General features: G+C 36.6%; 1 protein-coding gene across 1 annotated transcript in view; it reads right to left on the bottom strand.

The window, feature by feature from the left end:
- The window catches only part of csmd3b (CUB and Sushi multiple domains 3b), a 286,431-nt gene that overhangs the window by 1,245 nt on the left and 262,384 nt on the right, over positions 1-22,802 (bottom strand). Inside the window, exons 57-65 of the mRNA XM_066714578.1 lie at positions 21,601-21,774; positions 18,813-18,886; positions 15,916-16,027; positions 12,311-12,490; positions 11,843-11,908; positions 11,142-11,300; positions 7,607-7,719; positions 3,425-3,512; positions 239-374 (exon numbers count right to left, since the gene is read on the bottom strand). Of these exons, the coding sequence (XP_066570675.1) occupies positions 239-374; positions 3,425-3,512; positions 7,607-7,719; positions 11,142-11,300; positions 11,843-11,908; positions 12,311-12,490; positions 15,916-16,027; positions 18,813-18,886; positions 21,601-21,774 (1,102 nt within the window). The remainder of the gene's footprint in view (positions 1-238; positions 375-3,424; positions 3,513-7,606; positions 7,720-11,141; positions 11,301-11,842; positions 11,909-12,310; positions 12,491-15,915; positions 16,028-18,812; positions 18,887-21,600; positions 21,775-22,802) is intronic.

The raw sequence follows: 22,802 nt of genomic DNA, 5'->3' as shown, positions 1-22,802 counted from the left end.
TTAGAAGCAGAACATTTTAACTCCTATAAAAAGGAGGTACTGTATTAAAACATAGCACACATAAAGACATAAACTATCTTTTAAGAGATTTGAATACAGGATGTCAATCTGAAAAATCACATATTTATTTTTCTCTTTCCATTCCTCCTTTCTCCTGTATGCTTTTAAAATTACATATTATGCATCACAGTACAAATATACATAACACAGTAGCATACATGTAGGAAGAAGTACATACCGCTGTTTGTATAAGTAAAATCCAAATCCTGCAAATATCAGGGCAAAAAAAGGCACAAGGATTGCTATGGCCACAGAGCTACTATTTGTACCATGGGGCTGATTTGAAGAGTTATTACTCTCTGACAAGTTTAGACCTAGGAGGGACAAACAGATAAAAAAGGATAAATACATGTATTACTGTTATCACCCTTTACATATGATCCCACATTTTAAAGCAAAGCAAACAGCCAAAAGTTATTAAGGTAGCCACTGCTACTGTGAAACACTGCTCTTGATTAATCCCCATTTTATATGGAAAATGTATTTATAAATAAAAAAAGACATAAGTGCAATGAGTTAGTGTAAAGAAATGCAATCCATCTTGTCCTCTAGTTCTCCCTTTGTTTTGCTCCAAATCCATTTTGTTTCTTATAAAGAATTGATTATATTTTCATAGGGTCACATTTGATTTAGCTGCAGTACATTTGTCTTAAAAGTAGAGTGCAGAGGTATAATACCAATTTTGCAGAGTTTTCTCCTTTTTTGTGCCCCTCTCATTTTCCCCTCATTTGTATCCTTGTAGGTCTTTTATTTTCTGTTATCATACTTTGAAACTCAGTATGATTCCATCAGTTCCTAGTTTCACCTTGGAAATGTGTTTTGTTGTTAGGTGAAACAATTTCTTATTATGTTTATGCATGTGTGTGTTTATATTTACATATATATATATATATATATATATATACACTTAATATACACATTTAATATGTATATACATAGTATAATATTTTATATATTCAATAATTAACTTCGTGTTAATGGATTTTTCTCTAAATTACTAAATTAACTAAATTACACTTTTACTAACAGTCTCTATAGAAACAAGACCAAATCAAAACTTTGTGCTGCCCGTGAATCGCAAAATGCAATGTGAAGTAAACTCTAGAAGTGCATACAATTTAAGATTTTAATAATACTATTAATGTTCCATCTTCTCCTCTCAATCACAAAATTAGTCATTGTACTGCTTGACAACCTACTACGAGCATGTCATACATACCATATTAATTATTACCATTGCCATTTAGTATTTTTTTTAATATATTTTTATTTGCATGTCCATTAACATTGTGCACCATGTTCACAATGAGACACGAGCCACATGATTAATTTTTATGTCTTCATAATGATAGGGTAGACATACATTATATATATTTTTAAAGCACATATGAAAAATATAGATTTTTGTGGCAAAGAGGATTTTATACTAGTCGTGATTCTGGAATAAGGACTTTTATATCAATATAAAATGTTTTTGTATCATTTTGATATAAAATATGAATGCTACTGATTCTGTGGAAAGGAACTACAGATTAAATTGTTCTCCTGCCCTGCCCAGGGGCGGACTGGGACCAAAAAACGGCCCTGGACTCGTGGGGGGCAGCTGCTGGTGAGGTGTGGTCGGGGGGGTGGGGAGGATGCTGGCGAATTGTGGTCCAGAAAGCCACCCAGGACGACCGACCACACGGGAGTCGAGCAGCACCACAAACAAAAAAATGGTCCAGCCTTTCTGGCATTTGCCAGAGTTGCACGATGCTACAGCCTGTGCTCCTGCCATTTTGTAATAGAAATCTTTAATAAAAGTTTCCCAAATCAAACCACTTTCCTTTCCATGTACTTTCTATAAGATATTAGCAGCACTATCCACATTAATAATGAGTCATAGAAGCACAACTCAGGAATATATAGTTTTCCATTATTAAAACTAAAAAGGAAATTCAGGAAGAACATTAATTTCATAATTATTCTGATAACTAAAGGTTATGCAAAAAGATTATCTGCTGCTTATTATTCTTTAGCACTTCTCTTTTACTTTTACTTGGAAAACAAATACTGAAAAAATATTACATAATACTATCAGAGCACTTCTTGTATACACTCACCTAAAGGATTATTAGGAACACCATACTAATACTGTGTTTGACCCCCTTTCGCCTTCAGAACTGCCTTAATTCTACGTGGCATTGATTTAACAAGGTGCTGAAAGCATTCTTTAGAAATGTTGGCCCATATTGATAGGATAGCATCTTGCAGTTGATGGAGATTTGTGGGATGCACATCCAGGGCACGAAGCTCCCGTTCCACCACATCCCAAAGATGCTCTATTGGGATGAGATCTGGTGACTGTGGGGGCCAGTTTAGTACAGTGAACTCATTGTCATGTTCAAGAAACCAATTTGAAATGATTCGACCTTTGTGACATGGTGCATTATCCTGCTGGAAGTAGCCATCAGAGGATGGGTACATGGTGGTCATAAAGGGATGGACATGGTCAGAAACAATGCTCAGGTAGGCCGTGGCATTTAAACGATGCCCAATTGGCACTAAGGGGCCTAAAGTGTGCCAAGAAAACATCCCCCACACCATTACACCACCACCACCAGCCTGCACAGTGGTAACAAGGCAAGATGGATCCATGTTCTCATTCTGTTTACGCCAAATTCTGACTCTACCATCTGAATGTCTCAACAGAAATCAAGACTCATCAGACCAGGCACCATTTTTCCAGTCTTCAACTGTCCAATTTTGGTGAGCTTGTGCAAATTGTAGCCTCTTTTTCCTATTTGTAGTGGAGATGAGTGGTACCCGGTGGGGTCTTCTGCTGTTGTAGCCCATCCGCCTCAAGGTTGTACGTGTTGTGGCTTCACAAATGCTTTGCTGCATACCTCGGTTGTAACGAGTGGTTATTTCAGTCAAAGTTGTGCGTGAAAATCCCAGTAACTGAGCAGATTGTGAAATACTCAGACTGGCCCGTCTGGCACCAACAACCATGCCACGCTTAAAATTGCTTAAATCACCTTTCTTTCCCATTCAGACATTCAGTTTGGAGTTCAGGAGATTGTCTTGACCAGGACCACACCCCTAAATGCATTGAAGCAACTGCCATGTGATTGGTTGGTTAGATAATTGCATTAATGAGAAATTGAACAGGTGTTCCTAATAATCCTTTAGGTGAGTGTATATTATGTTCATATTCATACAGCTGTTGGTGGCACACCATTTTTATATTTTGGAACAGTACTGGAGAAAGAAATGCAATTATATCATCACTTCTGAGTGTGGAAATATAATCAGCAAGGATTTTTAAAGAAGGACAACTACTGAATGATTCAATTCAATAAGAATAAAATGTTTTATATTTTACCTAATCTTTGTAGTCCAAATTGGCCATAGTCTTTACCCTGTATAAATCCTTGAAAGACGTAAGTTGCACCATCAGGTTCTGCTGAAACCTAGGCAAAGCATATAATACAATATTGTTAATAAAGGAAATTAAAAAAAGAAACAAACAAACACAAATAAAACATCCCTGCATAACACTGCAAGGTCATGCAAGGGAAACATCCCACATGTGAATACCTTTTTGAGGAGGCCTTGGGACTGTAGAATATAGAAGTGAGACTTTTAAATTCTCATTTGGGAAAAGTGTGCAGAACATACAGTACAGATTTATATTTTGTTTCTAGTAAAAATCTGAATTTTCAATATATTATTATAATAATAAAAATACTTATAGTGTGCCTTTCTTACTTAAAGCAGCTCAAAGTGCTGTACAAGAAAATACAATTAATTTAAAATACAATTAAGACAGGGAACAAAACACATGCAGATAATAAAATACAGATAAAAACATTATCAGTGTTAGAATCATGGACAGTTTATGAAAGCCATTTTATAAAAATGTGACTTGAATTAAAGTCTTGAATTAAACATAGCCAATGAGGGTGCATCTCTAATACAACATGGCAATGAATTCCACAGTCTTGGAGCACTACAATTAAAAGCTGCCTCTCATTTTCTTTTGTGATTCACTCTTGAGACACAAAGTAGGCTCCTGTCACATGACAAGCTGCTAGGGCTTTGTTTATACATTTTTTACCCCACCTCTCTAATTTTCTAATCGCCAATCCTCCACCAGCTTTTTTCATTGCTGCAGTACTTGTGTAAGCACAGGAGAGATGAAGACAACATACACCCATCCTCCTTAAAACTAGGCGTTCTGTTTATTTTCACATTGTAAGTCCACAGTGCAAAGGGCAGAGCTAAAGTGTTGGATGGATGACTGCCACATTTCTAACTAATAACACTCCAGGGTTGTTGTTGTGTGGTATGCTGAGGAAACTGTGGCTAGATTTATATCCAATCAATCCTGGCAGCTTTGTTCCATCAGTCTTTGCCACTTTGCGAATTCAAGATATGAACCATTGATCTCTGGACTACAGGGGACAACTTGAGCTCCAAGCAGAAAGCTTAACCATTTGAGTCGCTCAAAAGCAACCAGACTTACTTTTTACTCCACAGAATGTGTTCTATAGCTGCATTGTTCCATTTCCAGCTCAACTGAACGTGCAATTTATTGCATTGCTTAGAAGCCAATAAGCACAATATTTTTTTTGTCTTCCACTGCCTTACAGTGCCATGAAAATATATTTTATTTGCTTCATGTATTACAAATATATCTTTAAAACTGACTTATCCTTATAATCAGAACTGTAATAAATGTTACTGTTGGGGTAAAATTGCTTTCCAGTAAGATACTAGTTAAAACTTGCTCTTATAAGGGTTTCCTTGTTCTTATTTCTCTGCTCAGACTTATCTGTGTGGCAGATAGAGATCATTTCTACTGCCATGGACATTCTTTAGTTAACAAAAAAAACTATATAATATGTTCTTATCAGTATAGTGTGTGCTGTGTCCTTGGTACCAGTGCTTCCATGTCTGGATGAAATATTGTTTCCCCAATTATAAAGAATACCTTATGAATTATTGCTTCCCGTGTCTCGGAACTGCCCCGGGACATATGCCAAGAAAATATCATCCAGGTTCGGGATGGCCCCGAACCTCCTTTGAAATATTGCTTGTAGATGTATAAAAGGCTGTGTGAAACTTTCAATAAACGAAGATAAACGAACAGACATTGTGTCAGTGACTTTACTTCCCGGGCCTGTCTCCTGCTGAGAGTCTACACTGTTACTGGAAGCGCTCACTGGGGTGCCTGATTCACTGGGACCCGAAGGGTTGCTTCAACTGAAGCATTGTACCTTAACAGTTACCCATTCAGAAGAACCCCAAAATGCTTGTAATTTGTGTACAGGAGATTTTCCACTTCTTGGACTTAAATGTCAGCTTGTACATTTGTCTGGTTTCTAAACCACAAAGTTACATGTGTCTGTAGAGAGGAACATGCATGTTGCCCTATAAGGAAAAAATAGGTATCTTCCTGTAAGCTAAACTTAATTTTGTTGTTCTGTAGAACTGACTACAGTGAGGGAAAAAAGTATTTGATCCCCTGCTGATTTTGTATGTTTGCCCACTGACAAAGAAATGATCAGTCTATAATTTTAATGGTAGGTGTATTGTAACAGTGAGAGACAGAATAACAACAAAAAAATCCAGAAAAACACATTTCAAAAAAGTTATACATTGATTTGCATGTTAATGAGGGAAATAAGTATTTGATCCCCTATCAATCAGCAAGATTTCTGGCTCCCAGGTGTCTTTTATACAGGTAACGAGCTGAGATTAGGAGCACTCTCTTAAAGGGAGTGCTCCTAATCTCAGCTCGTTACCTGTATAAAAGACACCTGTCCACAGAAGCAATCAATCAATCACATTCCAAACTCTCCACCATGGCCAAGACCAAAGAGCTGTCCAAGGATGTCAGTGACAAGATTGTAGACCTACACAAGGCTGGAATAGGCTAAAAGACCATCGCCAAGCAGCTTGGTGAGAAGGTGACAACAGTTGGTGCGATTATATGCAAATGGAAGAAACACAAAATAACTGTCAGTCTCCCTCGGTCTGGGGCTCCATGCAAGATCTCACCTTGTGGAGTTTCAATGATCATGAGAATGGTGAGGAATCAGCCCAGAACTACACAGGAGGATCTTTTTAATGATGTCAAGGCGGCTGGGACCATAGTCACCAAGAAAACAATTGGTAACACACTACGCCGTGAAGGACTGAAATCCTGCAGCGCCAGCAAGGTCCCCCTGCTCAAGAAAGCACATGTACAGGCCCGTCTGAAGTTTGCCAATGAACATCTGAATGATTCAGAGGAGAACTGGGTGAAAGTGTTGTGGTCAGATGAGACCAAAATCGAGCTCTTTGGCATCAACTCAACTCGCCGTGTTTGGAGGAGGAGGAATGCTGCCTATGACCCCAAGAACACCATCCCCACCGTCAAACATGGAGGTGGAAACATTATGCTTTGGGGGTGTTTTTCTGCTAAGGGGACAGGACAACTGCACCGCATCAAAGGGATGATGGACGGGGCCATGTACCGTCAAATCTTGGGTGAGAACCTCTTTCCCTCAGCCAGGGCATTGAAAATGGGTCGTGGATGGGTATTCCAGCATGACAATGACCCAAAACACACAGCCAAGGCAACAAAGGAGTGGCTCAAGTAGAAGAACATTAAGGTCCTGGAGTGGCCTAGCCAGTCTCCAGACCATAATCCCATAGAAAAATGTGGAGGGAGCTGAAGGTTCGAGTTGCCAAACGTCAGCCTCGAAACCTTAATGACTTGGAGAGGATCTGCAAAGAGGAGTGGGACAAAATCCCTCCTGAGATGAGTGCAAACCTGGTGGCCAACTCCAACAAACGTCTGACCTCTGTGATTGCCAACAAGGGTTTTGCCACCAAGTACTAAGTCGAAGGGGTCAAATACTTATTTCCCTCATTAACATGCAAATCAATGTATAACTTTTTTGAAATGCGTTTTTCTGGATTTTGTTGTTGTTATTCTGTCTCTCACTGTTAAAATACACCTACCATTAAAATTATAGACTGATCATTTCTTTGTCAGTGGGCAAACGTACAAAATCAGCAGAGGATCAAATACTTTTTTTCCTCACTGTATATATATATTAGTTATTTAACAACATGCAAAATCTGAACTCATTGAGACCTTTTACGATTGTTCCTCAAATAACTTGAATAAAAGAAATTCAACACAGTCAACTTGACCTGAATTTTTCTAATGACTCTTCACCTTCCATACTGTGTGATCACTGATTACTATAATTCTTCTTTTTCAAGAAATCTCCTTAAATGCATACAAGGACACATCAGTAAGAATTTAAACATCCAACCATTTTCACTAGAAGCAGAGATTAGGACACTAGATTTCAATTAAAACTTGCCATGCTATTTTTGAATAGAAAGTAAAACACAGCATTTGCATTTAGAGCATATGGTCTTCACACAGAAAGAGACAATCAACTTCACATGGAACAGATAGCAATTTGTGCTAAAAATGACCCCTGTCAGCCTATAATGGCTTGAGTGTGCAGTAGCCCATCTCAGTCCATTAAAATATACTTACAAAACCATCCATGGACCACGTTTCTTCTTTAATCTTGCTCAGAGAAGTATAAGATGATGCTTTTGCATGGTACATAAGCAGCATCAACCTTGCTTCTTGGCTTTTATAAACTCCTGTGTGTTAAATTAAAATTGTTTTTCAATTACCCACAGCACTGGTACTATGTTACACACAGACAAACACACATGGTAATGAGTATATTTGATTTATATTAGTTCTCAATCAGATGTGGAGAACATTAGAGTAAGCTGAATAAATCCCTATAAAATGCAGTTTGATTTAACATAAACAGATATATTTAAATTCACTTTACTTGATGGAGTATGAGTTAATGGGATAGTTCAAAAAAACAAAAAACATTGTCTTATTATTATTATTAGTTCCTAATTCCATACACTCTTATTTTGAGCATACTATTCATGAAATTATCAGGAATACATCTGAAAATGAATTATCCAGCGTGCTTCATGCATAATTTCATGTGATTATTAGAAAAGGTCAGCACACTTATTTAAAGAGAAGATTAATTTCCTGGATTCAAATCCACCGTCTGAAAGCTTTGATGTTGTGAAAAGGAGAATGAGCAGAATAATGGGAATTTCTTCAGAGATAATTTGCACTACATCAATATCATTTTAAGGTCATGTATACACTGCGGATTCTTTTTAACCAGATTTGAGATTAAGTTAAAATCATCTCATAGTCTTGCACCCTAAATGGTGGGCATTTTTAATTTTCATACATCTATACATTTTAAAGATACTGTACATCCAATTGCCTTGTTTTCTTTTACTGGTAAGACTAAAGAAATGGAGACCTGTATTGCAGATTATCTTTCAGAGATGTTTCCATTTGATAGCAAAGTGAATTGAATCTCTAATCAGCCTCATATCTCTCTCTCTCAATCCATACATATATACTCACGCACACATACATCAAACAATGTTTCTACGGGTTGAAACTCATAAGTTGTGGTTCCCATGTTTGCCTATGCAATCTTCTCGTCAATCTTAATGGTGTAGCTTAGTGTCTATTCTGAGGAAATGTTATGTTTTGCTTGACTTGATGAGTTAAAATATATTTCATATTGAATATAAAGGTGGGGCATTTTAAGGGAGCCTCAAAGATTCACACTATCCATAACATTTGTCTTTTGTAGGAAGTCTATAATGAATAATATAAAAAAGAACATCAATAATCATACCATGTTATATTTTTTGAAGACTGAGGGTATTACTAATTAATTAATTATATTTAATGTATACTGATCTCCTGACTATACTGCAAAGGACTTCAGTTACAAGAACGTGTACACACAAGCATCCAGTATATCTGAAGTATCTTGGTAGGCTTTTAATGTCTATATCTGTATGCCTGCTGTTCAGCCAATATAAAAACAAGCTGCATTATTATAAGCTCTAGTAATAGATACGAAACAGTGCAAATAAGAAATCCACACAAACAATACTAAATAAAAGTAACAGCACTTGTTTTATGATTGAATAGCAATGCATTTGGCAAAAAGGATTACACATTAATATAAAATGTATCCTGCTATGTATTTTCCTGGAAGCAAGCACTTAATGCTGGTTATATATCTGGGGGATACTTATATGCCCCACTGCACAACAAAAAGATCATGCATCACAAAGCCGGTTATGTAAAATAATTAAAACCTTTTCTCAAACCTTTTCCCCCATCGCAGACACACACATTGGAAATTAGACACCTGTCATAACTTAATCATTTCCCCTGCAGTTCAGTTCCCACAACTCCCCGCAGTTATAAAGGCTTTCTTTTATCTTTGCAACAACACTAACCTTTATTTCACTGTCCAAAATATCTAATTTATTCAGGCTTTATTTCTCTTTTCTGGACTGAATTACTTTCTCGGGTCTCAGCAATTATCTCTCTGTTCCACCTCAGTGCCAGTGCAAGAATGAATGGCTTGTATTATCTTCAGTGTTATATTAGACTTAATACTGAAGAATTTACTCTATATTTTAATTGTGTGAATACACATGTTGGTGGCCACATACTTTATCAGGTAATCAGTTTGAAACAATACATTTTATGAATAAATACATAAAAAGTAAACGTCTTCCAAACATTCCTGTTTAAAGTGCTAATATTTTCTTTGCATTGAACTTGCACTTGTATATATATACACTCACCTAAAGGATTATTAGGAACACCATACTAATACTGTGTTTGACCCCCTTTTGCCTTCAGAACTGCCTTAATTCTACGTGGCATTGATTCAACAAGGTGCTGAAAGCATTCTTTAGAAATGTTGGCCCATATTGATAGGATAGCATCTTGCAGTTGATGGAGATTTGTGGGATGCACATCCAGGGCACGAAGCTCCCGTTCCACCACATCCCAAAGATGCTCTATTGGGTTGAGATCTGGTGACTGTGGGGGCCACTTTAGTACAGTGAACTCATTGTCATGTTCAAGAAACCAATTTGAAATGATTCGACCTTTGTGACATGGTGCATTATCCTGCTGGAAGTAGCCATCAGAGGATGGGTACATGGTGGTCATAAAGGGATGGACATGGTCAGAAACAATGCTCAGGTAGGCCGTGGCATTTAAACGATGCCCAATTGGCACTAAGGGGCCTAAAGTGTGCCAAGAAAACATCCCCCACACCATTACACCACCACCACCAGCCTGCACAGTGGTAACAAGGCATGATGGATCCATGTTCTCATTCTGTTTACGCCAAATTCTGACTCTACCATCTGAATGTCTCAACAGAAATCGAGACTCATCAGACCAGGCAACATTTTTCCAGTCTTCAACTGTCCAATTTCGGTGAGCTTGTGCAAATTGTAGCCTCTTTTTCCTATTTGTAGTGGAGATGAGTGGTACCCGGTGGGGTCTTCTGCTGTTGTAGCCCATCCGCCTCAAGGTTGTACGTGTTGTGGCTTCACAAATGCTTTGCTGCATACCTCGGTTGTAACAAGTGCTTATTTCAGTCAAAGTTGCTCTTCTATCAGCTTGCATCAGTCGGCCCATTCTCCTCTGACCTCTAGCATCAACAAGGCATTTTCGCCCACAGTACTGCCGCATACTGGATGTTTTTCCCTTTTCACACCATTCTTTGTAAACCCTAGAAATGGTTGTGCGTGAAAATCCCAGTAACTGAGCAGATTGTGAAATACTCAGACTGGCCCGTCTGGCACCAACAACCATGCCACGCTCAAAATTGCTTAAATCACCTTTCTTTCCCATTCAGACATTCAGTTTGGAGTTCAGGAGATTGTCTTGACCAGGACCACACCCCTAAATGCATTGAAGCAACTGCCATGTGATTGGTTGGTTAGATAATTGCATTAATGAGAAATTGAACAGGTGTTCCTAATAATCCTTTAGGTGAGTGTATATATATATATATTTTTTTTTTTTTTAATAAAATGTGAAATAATCCTATACAAACATTCCATGTCCATGACTACTGGAATATAGAAAAGTCAAACGTTTAATGCAGCATTCAATCAGACATTGCATTGAACAGATCAGCACTTACCTGAAAGCAGCAGTTCCATGTTACTGTCGGTTAACGTTACATTAACTCTACCCGTTGTTGTGTTAAAGCTTGTTATAGTTAAATTCATTGGTTGCTTCTTTCCCTTGTAGTTATAGGAACCTTTCCAGATGTAATTGGGAGCAAATACATCATCAGGAACTAAAACACAAAACAAAAATGAGGGAGTTAGTGGCCTCTACTGCAAACTATTTGAAGCACTATGGACCTCATTATCATGGGACTCTGTAAACACACAGTGGAACACAAGGTCATTTCAGTCAATTCGTAATTTATGATTTATTTATTTACTTTCCCAAACAACAGTTTTCTACATTTGAAAAGATGTAATAATAGTGCTGACTTATTGAGGTTATGGAAACTGGGAGGATTATCTGCTAGTTCAAGGAGAATAAGAATGAATGAAAGATTTTGCCTGATTGGATTGATTTTAGGAATGCTGACATTATCTCTCTTTTTACCACCAAAGCTGAAGATATGTTTTTCTCTTTGCAACTACTGTAGATTTGGACACCAGGTTTTTTAAGTTTCATATGTAATACTTGTGCAATTACAAAAAACATACATTTCACAAAATGTAATCTGTAAATAAACAGTGAAGGAATATGTACAATGTTAATAATAATAATAATAATAATAATAATAATAATAATAATAATAATAATAATAATAATAATAATTACCATGAAGTTTAGGACTCGGTGTCCCTGGCACAGGCTTAATGGTTTTCTCTGATAATTTTGAACCAGCTGCATAAATAAAAAATCATAAATAAATATCATGAAAAACAGATGTTAAACTTTCAGAAAAAAGTATTGTGCGATCTTAGGATGTTAAATGATCTTAATTTAGAGCAATCTATCTATTCATGTTCTGTATGTAATATCAACCCTATTGCAGACATTTACATATATTTGCAAAAGGCATACTGTAGTATACTGGCCAAAGGTAATACCATATTAATAACAGTTACTAAAATAGTTTGTTCAAGATGTACTAATACAATCTAAATAAATGTGTTTTATTAAGTATTTTTACATTATCAGCCATTAAATACATGGAATGCAAATTAGCCCAAAATAAAATGAAATCCATAGTAGAAAGTAAGGAGTGTGTATATGTATATATAGGGGAAAGATGGAATGTCTAACCTCGACATATTGGCATTTTGCCAGTCCATGTCCCATCCGACTTGCAAACTCTGTGCTCTGATCCTCCAGATAGAAAAAAGCCTGGCTGACAACTGTAAAGCAACGTATATCCCAGTGAAGGCAGATCCATTCCAACCACATTTGCATGAGGGGGACTTTCTGGCTGTTTACAGGTGTGAGCTGTAATAGAAATAGAGTCCATTATTATACATCGACAGGGATGAAGCTTCAGGCTAACACGGCACTGGACACAATCAAATCATTATCTTATACTTTTATATATATATAAATATTGCTGGAGTCCTTTTCATTTGTTATCATTTGTTTCATTATAGAGTACCCTCTACCATATGGGTAAGTACATTTATCAAAATAATAATCTCTGCATTTTTTGCTTTTAAAATCTGTGAGAGTTTTAGATGTCAAGGGACAGGGATTATATGAGATCATACATTCAGGTGATGCATTCTCTAAAAACAGACACTTTGTTGCAACAATTAGACACCATTACACCATTAGAATGCAGTGATCAAATAGTGATCTATCTGTTTAAATATTGAAACAATCTATCTGTTTGTAAGTGTAATATTTTCCAAGGTCTAGGAGAATGTTTAAATTATGGTAGCGCACAAAGGTTAAAGGCAACAATTTGCTCGGCAAAACTAGTACAAATGTTTCCCATCCCTTTCTGTTTGTGAAATTTGTCAAATTAGGTGCATTCTAGCATTCATTTTGTAATGATATATATTTTTTTCCTAAATTAGCAAAGCCCTCTAAAGCAAATCTTTCAGTAATATTTTCCTTAAATACTTTATGCTACTTAATAAGTCTTCAGATGTTTCCTTTTTTCCTCTCTCTCCAAGATAACATAATATTCACTGCCTGATAATTCTGTTTTTTTATTTTCTTAGTTTCAGCATAGAATTTGGCATTCCTTTAAAGGAAGACTCAAAATATAAGAAATTACATTATTTATAAAAGGGAAAGTGGTCTTCGATGTAAAATTGATGAAACACAAAACATGAAAGCTAGAACTACTTCAGTGACTCAGCTGTGGGGCACTGATATGCTTCCCTATTTGAACAAAGTATATGTATCTCTTACATGAATCTCCTGGAATGCCCCCAATGAACAAACTAATTAGCCATGGGTTCTCATGTCATTAATTAACTTAAATGCATATGTACATTAATCAGGGTATTCAGCTGTTCAGAGTTTAATTGAGACTAAGAATCTATAGTTTATTTCTGACTTCAAGTACTATGTGGATGACAGTATTTAATCTATCTGTAAAAAAAAAAAACTACCCCAACAAAAATGTAGAATACATTCTACTTGAATAAAAATCTGTCCATAAGTATAACATATAACAGTGGTTCTCAACCCAGGTCCTGGGGCTCCACTGACCTGCTTGATGTTGTTCTTACTAAACTCTAAATTACTTAATTGATCCCATAACTGATGTAATATTTTGGTTATTCAGAACTTTTTAACTACTTTAAACCATTGGGATAACTTAAAATGTCATAAAGCATTTGAATACTCAAACTTTTTGTAAACTAAACAATTTAAGTCAAAGTCAAATTAAAGAAATTAAATCAATAAAGGTTTCAATTAAATAAATGAGCACTCAGTTGAAAAATAAACAAACAAACAAACAGACAAGCAAGACAGTGGATCCACTGACATATATTCCCAGAATCTTGAAAAAGCTTATATTTATTTTAAACTTTCATTTGTCCACTTGGCGCACTCTTACTACAGTATGTAGTATAGTATGTATTACATTACTATTAACAGTTAATACATGCAATTCAATGTCCCTTCAAATAATGTTTGTCTGAATGTTTTGGCCAAGGTCACAACATTCAAGTTATCAGGTTGCATTTATCTAGGAACTGTGCTTGGGATGTCTTTTGCAGTTGGTAGTGAAATGTCTTTCTCCACAACATAATTTGATGGAAATGGCTCTTATTGTTTTTGCAGCAGCTGTGAGGGACATCAGACAGACAGCATCCTCCAGGACACACCGTTGCTGTACAGATTCAAGCTCAAAAGAGACTTGGTGGCATCTGAAACCACTTTTTTTTAGAACCATGATTCCACTTTTGAAAAGCATCTGCACAAATAATTTAATTTCTTTACTCTTTTATTGTTTTATATTTTACCAAGCATAATGCATACAACATTGACTTTTAGCCTGCAAGACCAAAGCAGGAAGTAATATTGAGGACATTGTCCAATCTTTACCCAGTTACACAGATTCTGCTTGATTTTTTTTGTTGTTGTATTCCTTATGTGTTTTTAATGCATGCTCAATTTTATCTGCAATGAGACATATATTTTAGTACTGAATTTTAAAATTGCTGGGAGAAAACCAAATAAAAAGCAGCAACAGGAATGGTAAGGACCTGGAATATGTGTTGATTATGAAATTAAATAAACTTTGATAATCTCTCTGATAGCTTCACATGCTTAGAACATTTTAATTATAATTGAGAAGTCCTTGACTAAACTGCAATCTGTTGATTCAATACTGAGAGTCATCCATTTAATTTGAGTTGCAGTACTAAATTTAGTTTAAGTACTTTCGACAGTATTTTAATGTTATTAGTTTCTGTTGCATAATGAACAAGATGTGTACAAATGTGCAGCTTCTTCATCTTCAGAGTATTATACTGAAATAAAAGAAGCCTCCAAACTGGCTTAGACAGCAATGGACTTCATGCAGAGTGCGCAATTACTTTGCATTTATACAGAACATTTCATTCTGAAGGATCCCAAAATGCTTAAGAACTTCAAAGGTTTCACCTAATCCATCACTGCATTACAAGAGACTCTGGGGTTGATCGCAACAGCTATTTATTGACCAGGATTTCACTACAAAAGCAGGTAGAAAATGTAAGGAATTAATTCGTTATTTTGAATACATTTGTAAATGAAGTAAGGCCAGCTTGTTTAAGCCTACAAGAGAAAGGCGCCATGACACATGACACCGCCAACACCCCTTTTCTTTCACCATGTTTTATATGCATTTTGCATTACCACAAATAGTTGGAACCTCACCCAAACAAGATGGCACCTCATACAAGAGGATTGCAAGTAGGGGCCAAATACTCTGCCAATATAGCAATTGTATTATATGAGTGATTCGATACTGAAACAATTATATCTGGTCTTTTCCCTGTGTCCCCAGTGATTTCAGAAATGGAAAGAGCTTATTTCTAAGTGCTCTGACACTGAGAGGCTGATTTCTATTCTTTGAAGAGGCTGGTTTGAAAAGAAGTAGGATGACTTTCAGAACTTACTGTATTTTCCCTAAGTGCAAACACTTTTGTTTTTCGAACTTCAGCTAAAATTGCCTACAAGTATCCTCCTACATCATAACCTATAAACCTTAACAAGAACTCTCAGAAAGTTTTGAGCTTTAGGTAAAAAGAGAAAAACAAAATTAGTTTTTTTGAGGTTTTGTAATGAGCCGAGGGAATTACGTAGTATTTCTTCCTCTAATTGACTGAACTTCTAGTTTTTGGTGTACATAACCATGGACACTGAGAAATGGCCTGCTAGTGTTAGGTTGACTACAGCACAGATTTTCTACTTACGGATGCATTCTGTCTGCACTCCGCTCCATGTGAGATCTGGCCTGCACACTCTTGTGGTTGAGCCCTGAAGAAGATGGCCGGACTGACACTGAAACTCCACCACACTCCCAATCTAATTTGAAAAAAACAAACAACAAAATCATATAATGCAACTTAACAATGTAGTATAGACAAAGGATCAAATTATCTTTGCTTACAACTTTGTATTGTATCTGTGCACACATATTGCAGTGGTTTAAGAGGGGTTAACAATCTTGCACAGAGTGATTTTTAAAGGGTCCATTTAAATAAAAAAATTTTGCAGCAAAGTTAATATGAAGCCGTTGAATGCAAGCCTAAGTCAACATTTTATACAATTAACTAATCTAACATAATCGGAGTTAAGCCCATTATGTTTTTCCACGATGCAGCATTTGGAATACATCAAGTGTAAGAGGAGAAGTACCTGTATCAGTTGCAACACCATTGGAAAATCCCCTTGAAATATGCAGTTTTAAACCAACATTGGATTTAGACCAACAATATCAATAAGCAGACCTGCTTAAATTTGTGATTTTGTTAAAAGCAGCAAGGTATAACTGACGTGCTTTTATTCTTGTCCAAAGCGTGCTTGCTTTACACATTCTCAGAAACATGACTTGATCATGTGCTACAATCTCTTTAAACAGATGATATGACTTAAATGACTAAATAATACATTTTTACAACTCTATACATTAAACTGACATTCATGCACTTTTCATAATATCTCAGAGTTCTTTTTACCACCTTTTGAATATCTGAAAACTTTAGCTCTACTCAGTGGCAGTATTTGTAAGTAGACAGTTTTTACATTATACTTGATTGCAAGGACAAGCTATATTTTTGTTACATCAAATCCTGTTCTGGAGGCCGAGGCTTGAAATATGAGTGTCTTCATACAGGGACACACTAATTTTTGATACATTATTGACGTATATATTGCTCTGAAAGGCGAAAGACTGACAGGCAATAGGCATAAGGCTCATCAAGAGGGTATACTGTCCTCTTCACTATTCTTCAGTATAATTAGGCTTGAGTGAACAAACTCGTTTCCTCCTTCTTTGGGCAATACAAGTGATTTATGAATGTGAAAAGCCTGATATTTCACTGTTGTATTCGAAGCCTCAACAAAAGTTGACCCCATCATCATGTAAGAGTAGCCTTGAATTCATAATAGACATTATATCTGCGATCTACGGTCTGATTTATGAATGCACATGATTCCCAAAGTTTTAGTTTTTTCTCTTAACCATAAATCCAACTGGGTCAAGAAACGCTATGTCTTAATATCTGTTTATTGGTTGTAAATTTGTAGAGGCACTCGAAAAGGCATGCACAAATTAATTAGAGGGAAGATATGTCTGGCAATTATGCAAACTTGTAGCTGAGAAGACTGGAGTGCGCTTTCTATTTACTATGCAATACTTCATAAACAAAGAGATACACAGATTCTCAAAACAAATACAGCAAACTATGAAAAGCCAGTGGGAGACATTAAGAGGCAGCAATGAAAGTGTCTCTCCATTCCGTACTGCACTTGGTTGGCTTAGCCTTCCCTCACATCTGACCTCTGTGGCTCTCTTCCTGCCACTTGGGCAAAGACATTTAAATTAGACTGTAGTCTTGATGGAGGTGAAAAACATTTTTATTACAAGATGTGGCAAGACAAATAAGCCCTCTATTCATTGAAGAATTATTTTGTATTTTTTCGATTTCATTTGAAAATCACTAATTTCCTTGCCCCATATGTCAGTCCTCACTACAATCGTAATGGTGTGGTGGTGTGCCCACGTACATATTTTGTTCCTTAAAACAACACAGGTCCTGCGGACATCATACCTGCAGGAAAACTGATAATACTTATATAATAATATTGTCAAACCAGATTCAATGCATATGTTATTTGTATGCCTGTTATATGGTATTGCTTGGGTTTTCTTAGGACCATATTCATCTACATTTAAATGTATACATTGGATTATTTTATTTAGCAGGAAAACAAATAAATGCAATTATTGTGCCACTATTCAAAGCAGATACTTCCCAGCTAACCAAATAACATTGTGGAAACACTGAAATTAAGTGAACACACCAAAATATAATGTAGCAAAACAAATTTGTAGATTTTTTTTTTGTACAATGGGCCGGATTAAATCAAAACTTTGACCCACCCACTAATAGAAAACTACAGAACTGTACTCAGTTGCAGCTTCATTTTTTGTAAGATGACACTTTCTTCTAATCATAAATGTAACCGCTATGATGTACAGGTCTGTGGTTTGCTATTAACGGGTAGGTCAAAGTTTTGATTTAATCCGGCCCAATATCTTGTATAACTACATTCCAGAGAAAAATATGAACAATTAACAAATTACATAGAATGACAGGTTAAGTTAAGTTAAATGAAAAACATGTAAGAATATGTTCTGTATTTATACATGGAAAATAATCAAATCTTGGTTGATATGTACTGAAATGCCAGAAATTGACCTATGAAATGTGCATTCAACCTTACTGAGCAGCAATGAGAAAACATTAAGGAAACTGGGTGGTCAGGATATTACGTTTCCACAACAGTTTTCTAAAATCACATTTATCAGCAACAAAATACAACCACATTACAATCTCACACAGCTTTGCCACAATGGAATATGTTAGCTGGGTGACTGAATAATGGCTATAAATCCTGCTAATTAGGTAACTGAGAACTGTGCTCTTGATAAAACTGCCAATGCCGATTACTTGAAGACAAAGGACCTAAAAAGGTCAAGCACAGTGATATGCTTTATCTCTAATCTCTAGCAGCTTGCTCAGTGTTGTGTGTCATGTCTTAATTAACCAGCTTACGTGTTAAAATAAAACGTATACAAACATACCTTAAAACCAGATGTTCTGTTCAGTGAACCGTACCGTGGAGTGCCAGGGTTTTCACATGTGGTGCGAGTGGGTTCTACGTAAGGGAGAGAATTTTTTTTCATATTATATAAAATCAACAGCTACAGATTTTCATTGTTTAAGGCACTAATTCTTGAAGGACACACAATGAGAGACAGAGGTTATAAAAAGACACTTCTGAAAATCCATGAATAGCTTTCTAGGCAAACCAAAATGCACATTAAAAAGATTACAAAAATAAAAAGGAATATTCCTTCTATATAGGACAAAACACGTCCAGTCAGCCTGGAGTGGCATTAATTAGGTCCTGTACTGTGTTTCTAAACACACAATAGTCAAAAGTGGGTCACATAGGTATCTGGGTTGAAGGTATCTGGGCTGTATTGAGCTGCTCTCTTAATATATTACCATAGGAAAAAGAGAAGAAAAGCCAATTTGCATGAGTGTTTATCAAAGCAACCAACATGAATATTTTACATGTATTGTAATTTTTATTTGTGTCTTAAAAGTCCCTCTGGGTGGCAGCATAAAACCATTGTGTATTCCTAAAGGGTGTTGGATGGAAAAGCTTACATGGTGTGTGCCTTGGATGTACAAAACTTCTCCAGTGCAGACATGCTGCATAATGCATAATGAGGCCCTCTGTAGCTGACAGGCTGTATTGCAGGCAAATGAGCTAAGCATCACAATTAGCAAAAATATATTAGTGTTGCTTCCACCATGACATTAGTAGTGTTTTTTTTCTCTCTTCTTTTTCTGTACTATTTTTCTTGCATGCTTCAAGCTTTTTCTTAAAACAAACACACAATTCTTCTAATACTTCAGGAAAGGATGCTTACAGCAGTTTTCTCGTTTAATCCCATCCATGAAGAATTTGTGGGGGTCTTCCAAAAATGCCTTCTTGGCATGCTGCCTTAAAGGTCTAGTAAAGCTTTGGTGGTGTTTCAGTATCAGTGTACAGACATCGATTTTATCATTGTGAAGTATTATGAGCTCACTGCAGTAAGTGTTTTTTTTAAGGCTACAGAGGAAAATAATCTAACAAAACTGTCAAGGATAGAATAAGCAATTGGATTAACATGTACCCTATATGCTGATAAGTATCAACACTAGTGAAGGAGGTGAATGCATACTCACACACACACAATACACACGCGCACACACAAACACACACGCATACACTCACACACACACACGCACACGCACACACACACACACACCATCATCATCATCAACACCATAATCATGAGCCTTTAATGATTCATTGCTGAATGAAGGCCTGCCCAAGTTATTTCCACTTGTTTCGATGTACAGCGTCTCGTTTCCAGGTCATGCCAGCAAAGCTTCTGATTTCATCTTTCCACCTTTTATGTGGTCGTCTTCCATGGCTTTTTCATCTCTCTTTTGTAGACGATAAAGCCCAGGTACAGTGGAAACTCCTATTTTTTCTAATACTTCTCGGACGACTCGAATATGATCCATCGAGTTATATCCACTTCTGAATACTGCTTATTCTCTTGGTTGGGTGAAATCCAAGGTGTCTTGAAGTATACTTAATTATTTCTACAGAGAGTACTTCTGCCTAATATAATAAAATCTTTACAGGGTTTTCCACAGAAATACTGAATTGTTGACAGGGGAGGGAGGGGGGTGATCACGGATTGGCGAGCGGATGGGGTTTAGCCGTGGTGAACGATAGCAGGGGGAACATGTGGGCTGGTGCTTTAAAATATATTTCTGAGTTCTGTTTTTTCGTTCACTCATTTGTTTGGCCAGGTGGCACAGATTTTTGGCCAGGCAGGCCTGCTTTAGTATAGTATAGTATTTAGTGTACCTGTTTGTCCCATCAACCAGTGCTGGTACTATGCCACTGTGACACTTTCCACCAGGAACTGAGCAAAGCCAGACACTTTCACAATTCTCATTTATGTTCTTATTTCAGTGCACACAAAATGCAAGCTAATGATTGCCTTAAATTTGTAAGATCATGTGCTTTGACCCACACTCACTTTAGCAGTATATTATGTGTGAAATTCAATCCAGGAATGCTCTGATAGACTAAGCAATATCCCTCTGTTTAGGTCAGCAATATAAATGAAACAGAAACAGGAGATCATTGTAGTAAAGGACAGGGAACATATTGTTCACTGAATTTCTGCATAGACATTTTGCCTAAAATAACCCTCATACAGACCTAGAGAGTAGAAAAGATGTGGGTGCATTCAGTAAAGACAAAATGGAAAGACTTGATAGATTAAACAGTTCACAAAGGTTGCATGTTGTGAAAGCATGTTTGATACAAAAAGGGATTTCATTGGTGTTCCTTTGAACTAGTTTCTGTACCTGCTGTGAAATAAATTAAACTTTTTTTGTGCTACATTCGTTACGTTTCTTCATTATTCTTCTAAGTCAGAGAGTTGAAATGCTTTCCTAATGAAAATGTATAAATACATTTATTTTTATTTTTATTGTAGGTGCAGACATAGGTGAGTAGTGACATACACAGCTCTGAATTTCAGATGTTGCAGGTTCAAAGCAGACAGAGGTAAAACAAATGCTGTAAAATAAAAGCCTGCAAGAAGAAACAATTACAGCAAGCACTACTATATATATATATATATATATATATATTTACAGTTATACAGATAATAATAATGTGATAACAAAAAAGTACACATACACATACACATCTCTATGAGTTAGTTAGTTTCCTAGTCATTATAAACTTGTCTCCTCTTCCCATGCCATCCCACCATTCTCTCACAGTACCTATGCAGCGAGGCTGATATCCACTCCATGTTCCATCAGCCTGGCAAATTCTGGTGGTGGAACCCACTGGAATAAATGGAGGATTGCAGCTGAAGGAGACCTCGGACTGGTAAATGAAACTCCTTCCCTCTCTCATGCCTTCAGCTGGGACTCCTGGATCCCCACAAAATTTGGCTGAAATAAAGACAAGTCAGGCATGAAACAGAAAAACGGATATCTTGAAAAACTGGAGAAGCTATTTTTGTTTATTTTTAAGGACGGGTGGCCCAGTCAGAGCCCTGACCTAAATCAAAATATGTGGCAAGACTTGAAGATTGCTGTCCATCAATGCTCCCCAAGGAACTTGCTTGAATAGTTTTGTAAAGAAAAATGTTCAAATATTGCCAAATCTAGGTGTGCAAAGTTTGACTATCCCAACAGACTCACAGCTGTAATTGCGGCCAAAGGTGCTTCCACCAAATATTAACTATGGGGAGTGGAGACTTATGCAATTATAGTATTTCAGTTTTATATTTTCATAATAAAAGCTTGAAGCAAAAGGCTTCTATATTTTGTTTGGCTCAATACTACCAAAACAGTTTCCAAAAAGAAAGAAGCTGAGAGATAGCTTTAATGTCATAACAACTCTGCTGAGTAGTGGAGGATGAGGACTCATTCCTCAGAGCTAAGGATTTGTGAAGCAGAGATATTTTTTCTGCAGCAGTAATAGAACCTTGCCACTTATTGCTGGCATTTGTTCAAACCTTTACAATGTTGTATTCAAGGTTGTGACCTGACAAGGCTGATATCATGAGGTACCAGATGAAGCTGAGGACAAAGCATTGCCAAGCCATAAAAATATAGGGAACTGATGTGGCAAGACACTTTATGCTGAGGTGGGCAAGCTAAGCCTATAATACCATGTATTGCAGCACCTAGATAAGTGAATTTGTACCCTTTTGAGATCTCAGAAGACTGATGCCACAGTAACGAGCTCATATGCAGGGTTAGTAATTGGCACGACAATGTGCATGTTATGTACCTATACCTAAAACAATATATGAGTAGATGTATTTAGAATACATTACTTAAATTACTCTGTTTACTAAAGTTTTCTCATTGAGATACATTGTTTTTGACAAGGGATTGTGTAACCACATTTTTATGGGGGTGTGTATGTCTTTTTTGTGGTTGTTTCACATTGTATTGTGGCACTAATGTGC

This window comes from Amia ocellicauda, chromosome 10, assembly GCF_036373705.1.
Source record: "Amia ocellicauda isolate fAmiCal2 chromosome 10, fAmiCal2.hap1, whole genome shotgun sequence".
Taxonomy (NCBI): domain Eukaryota; kingdom Metazoa; phylum Chordata; class Actinopteri; order Amiiformes; family Amiidae; genus Amia; species Amia ocellicauda.
The sequence above is the reverse complement of the archived record's forward strand: the minus strand, read 5'-3'. Positions and strand labels throughout refer to the sequence as shown.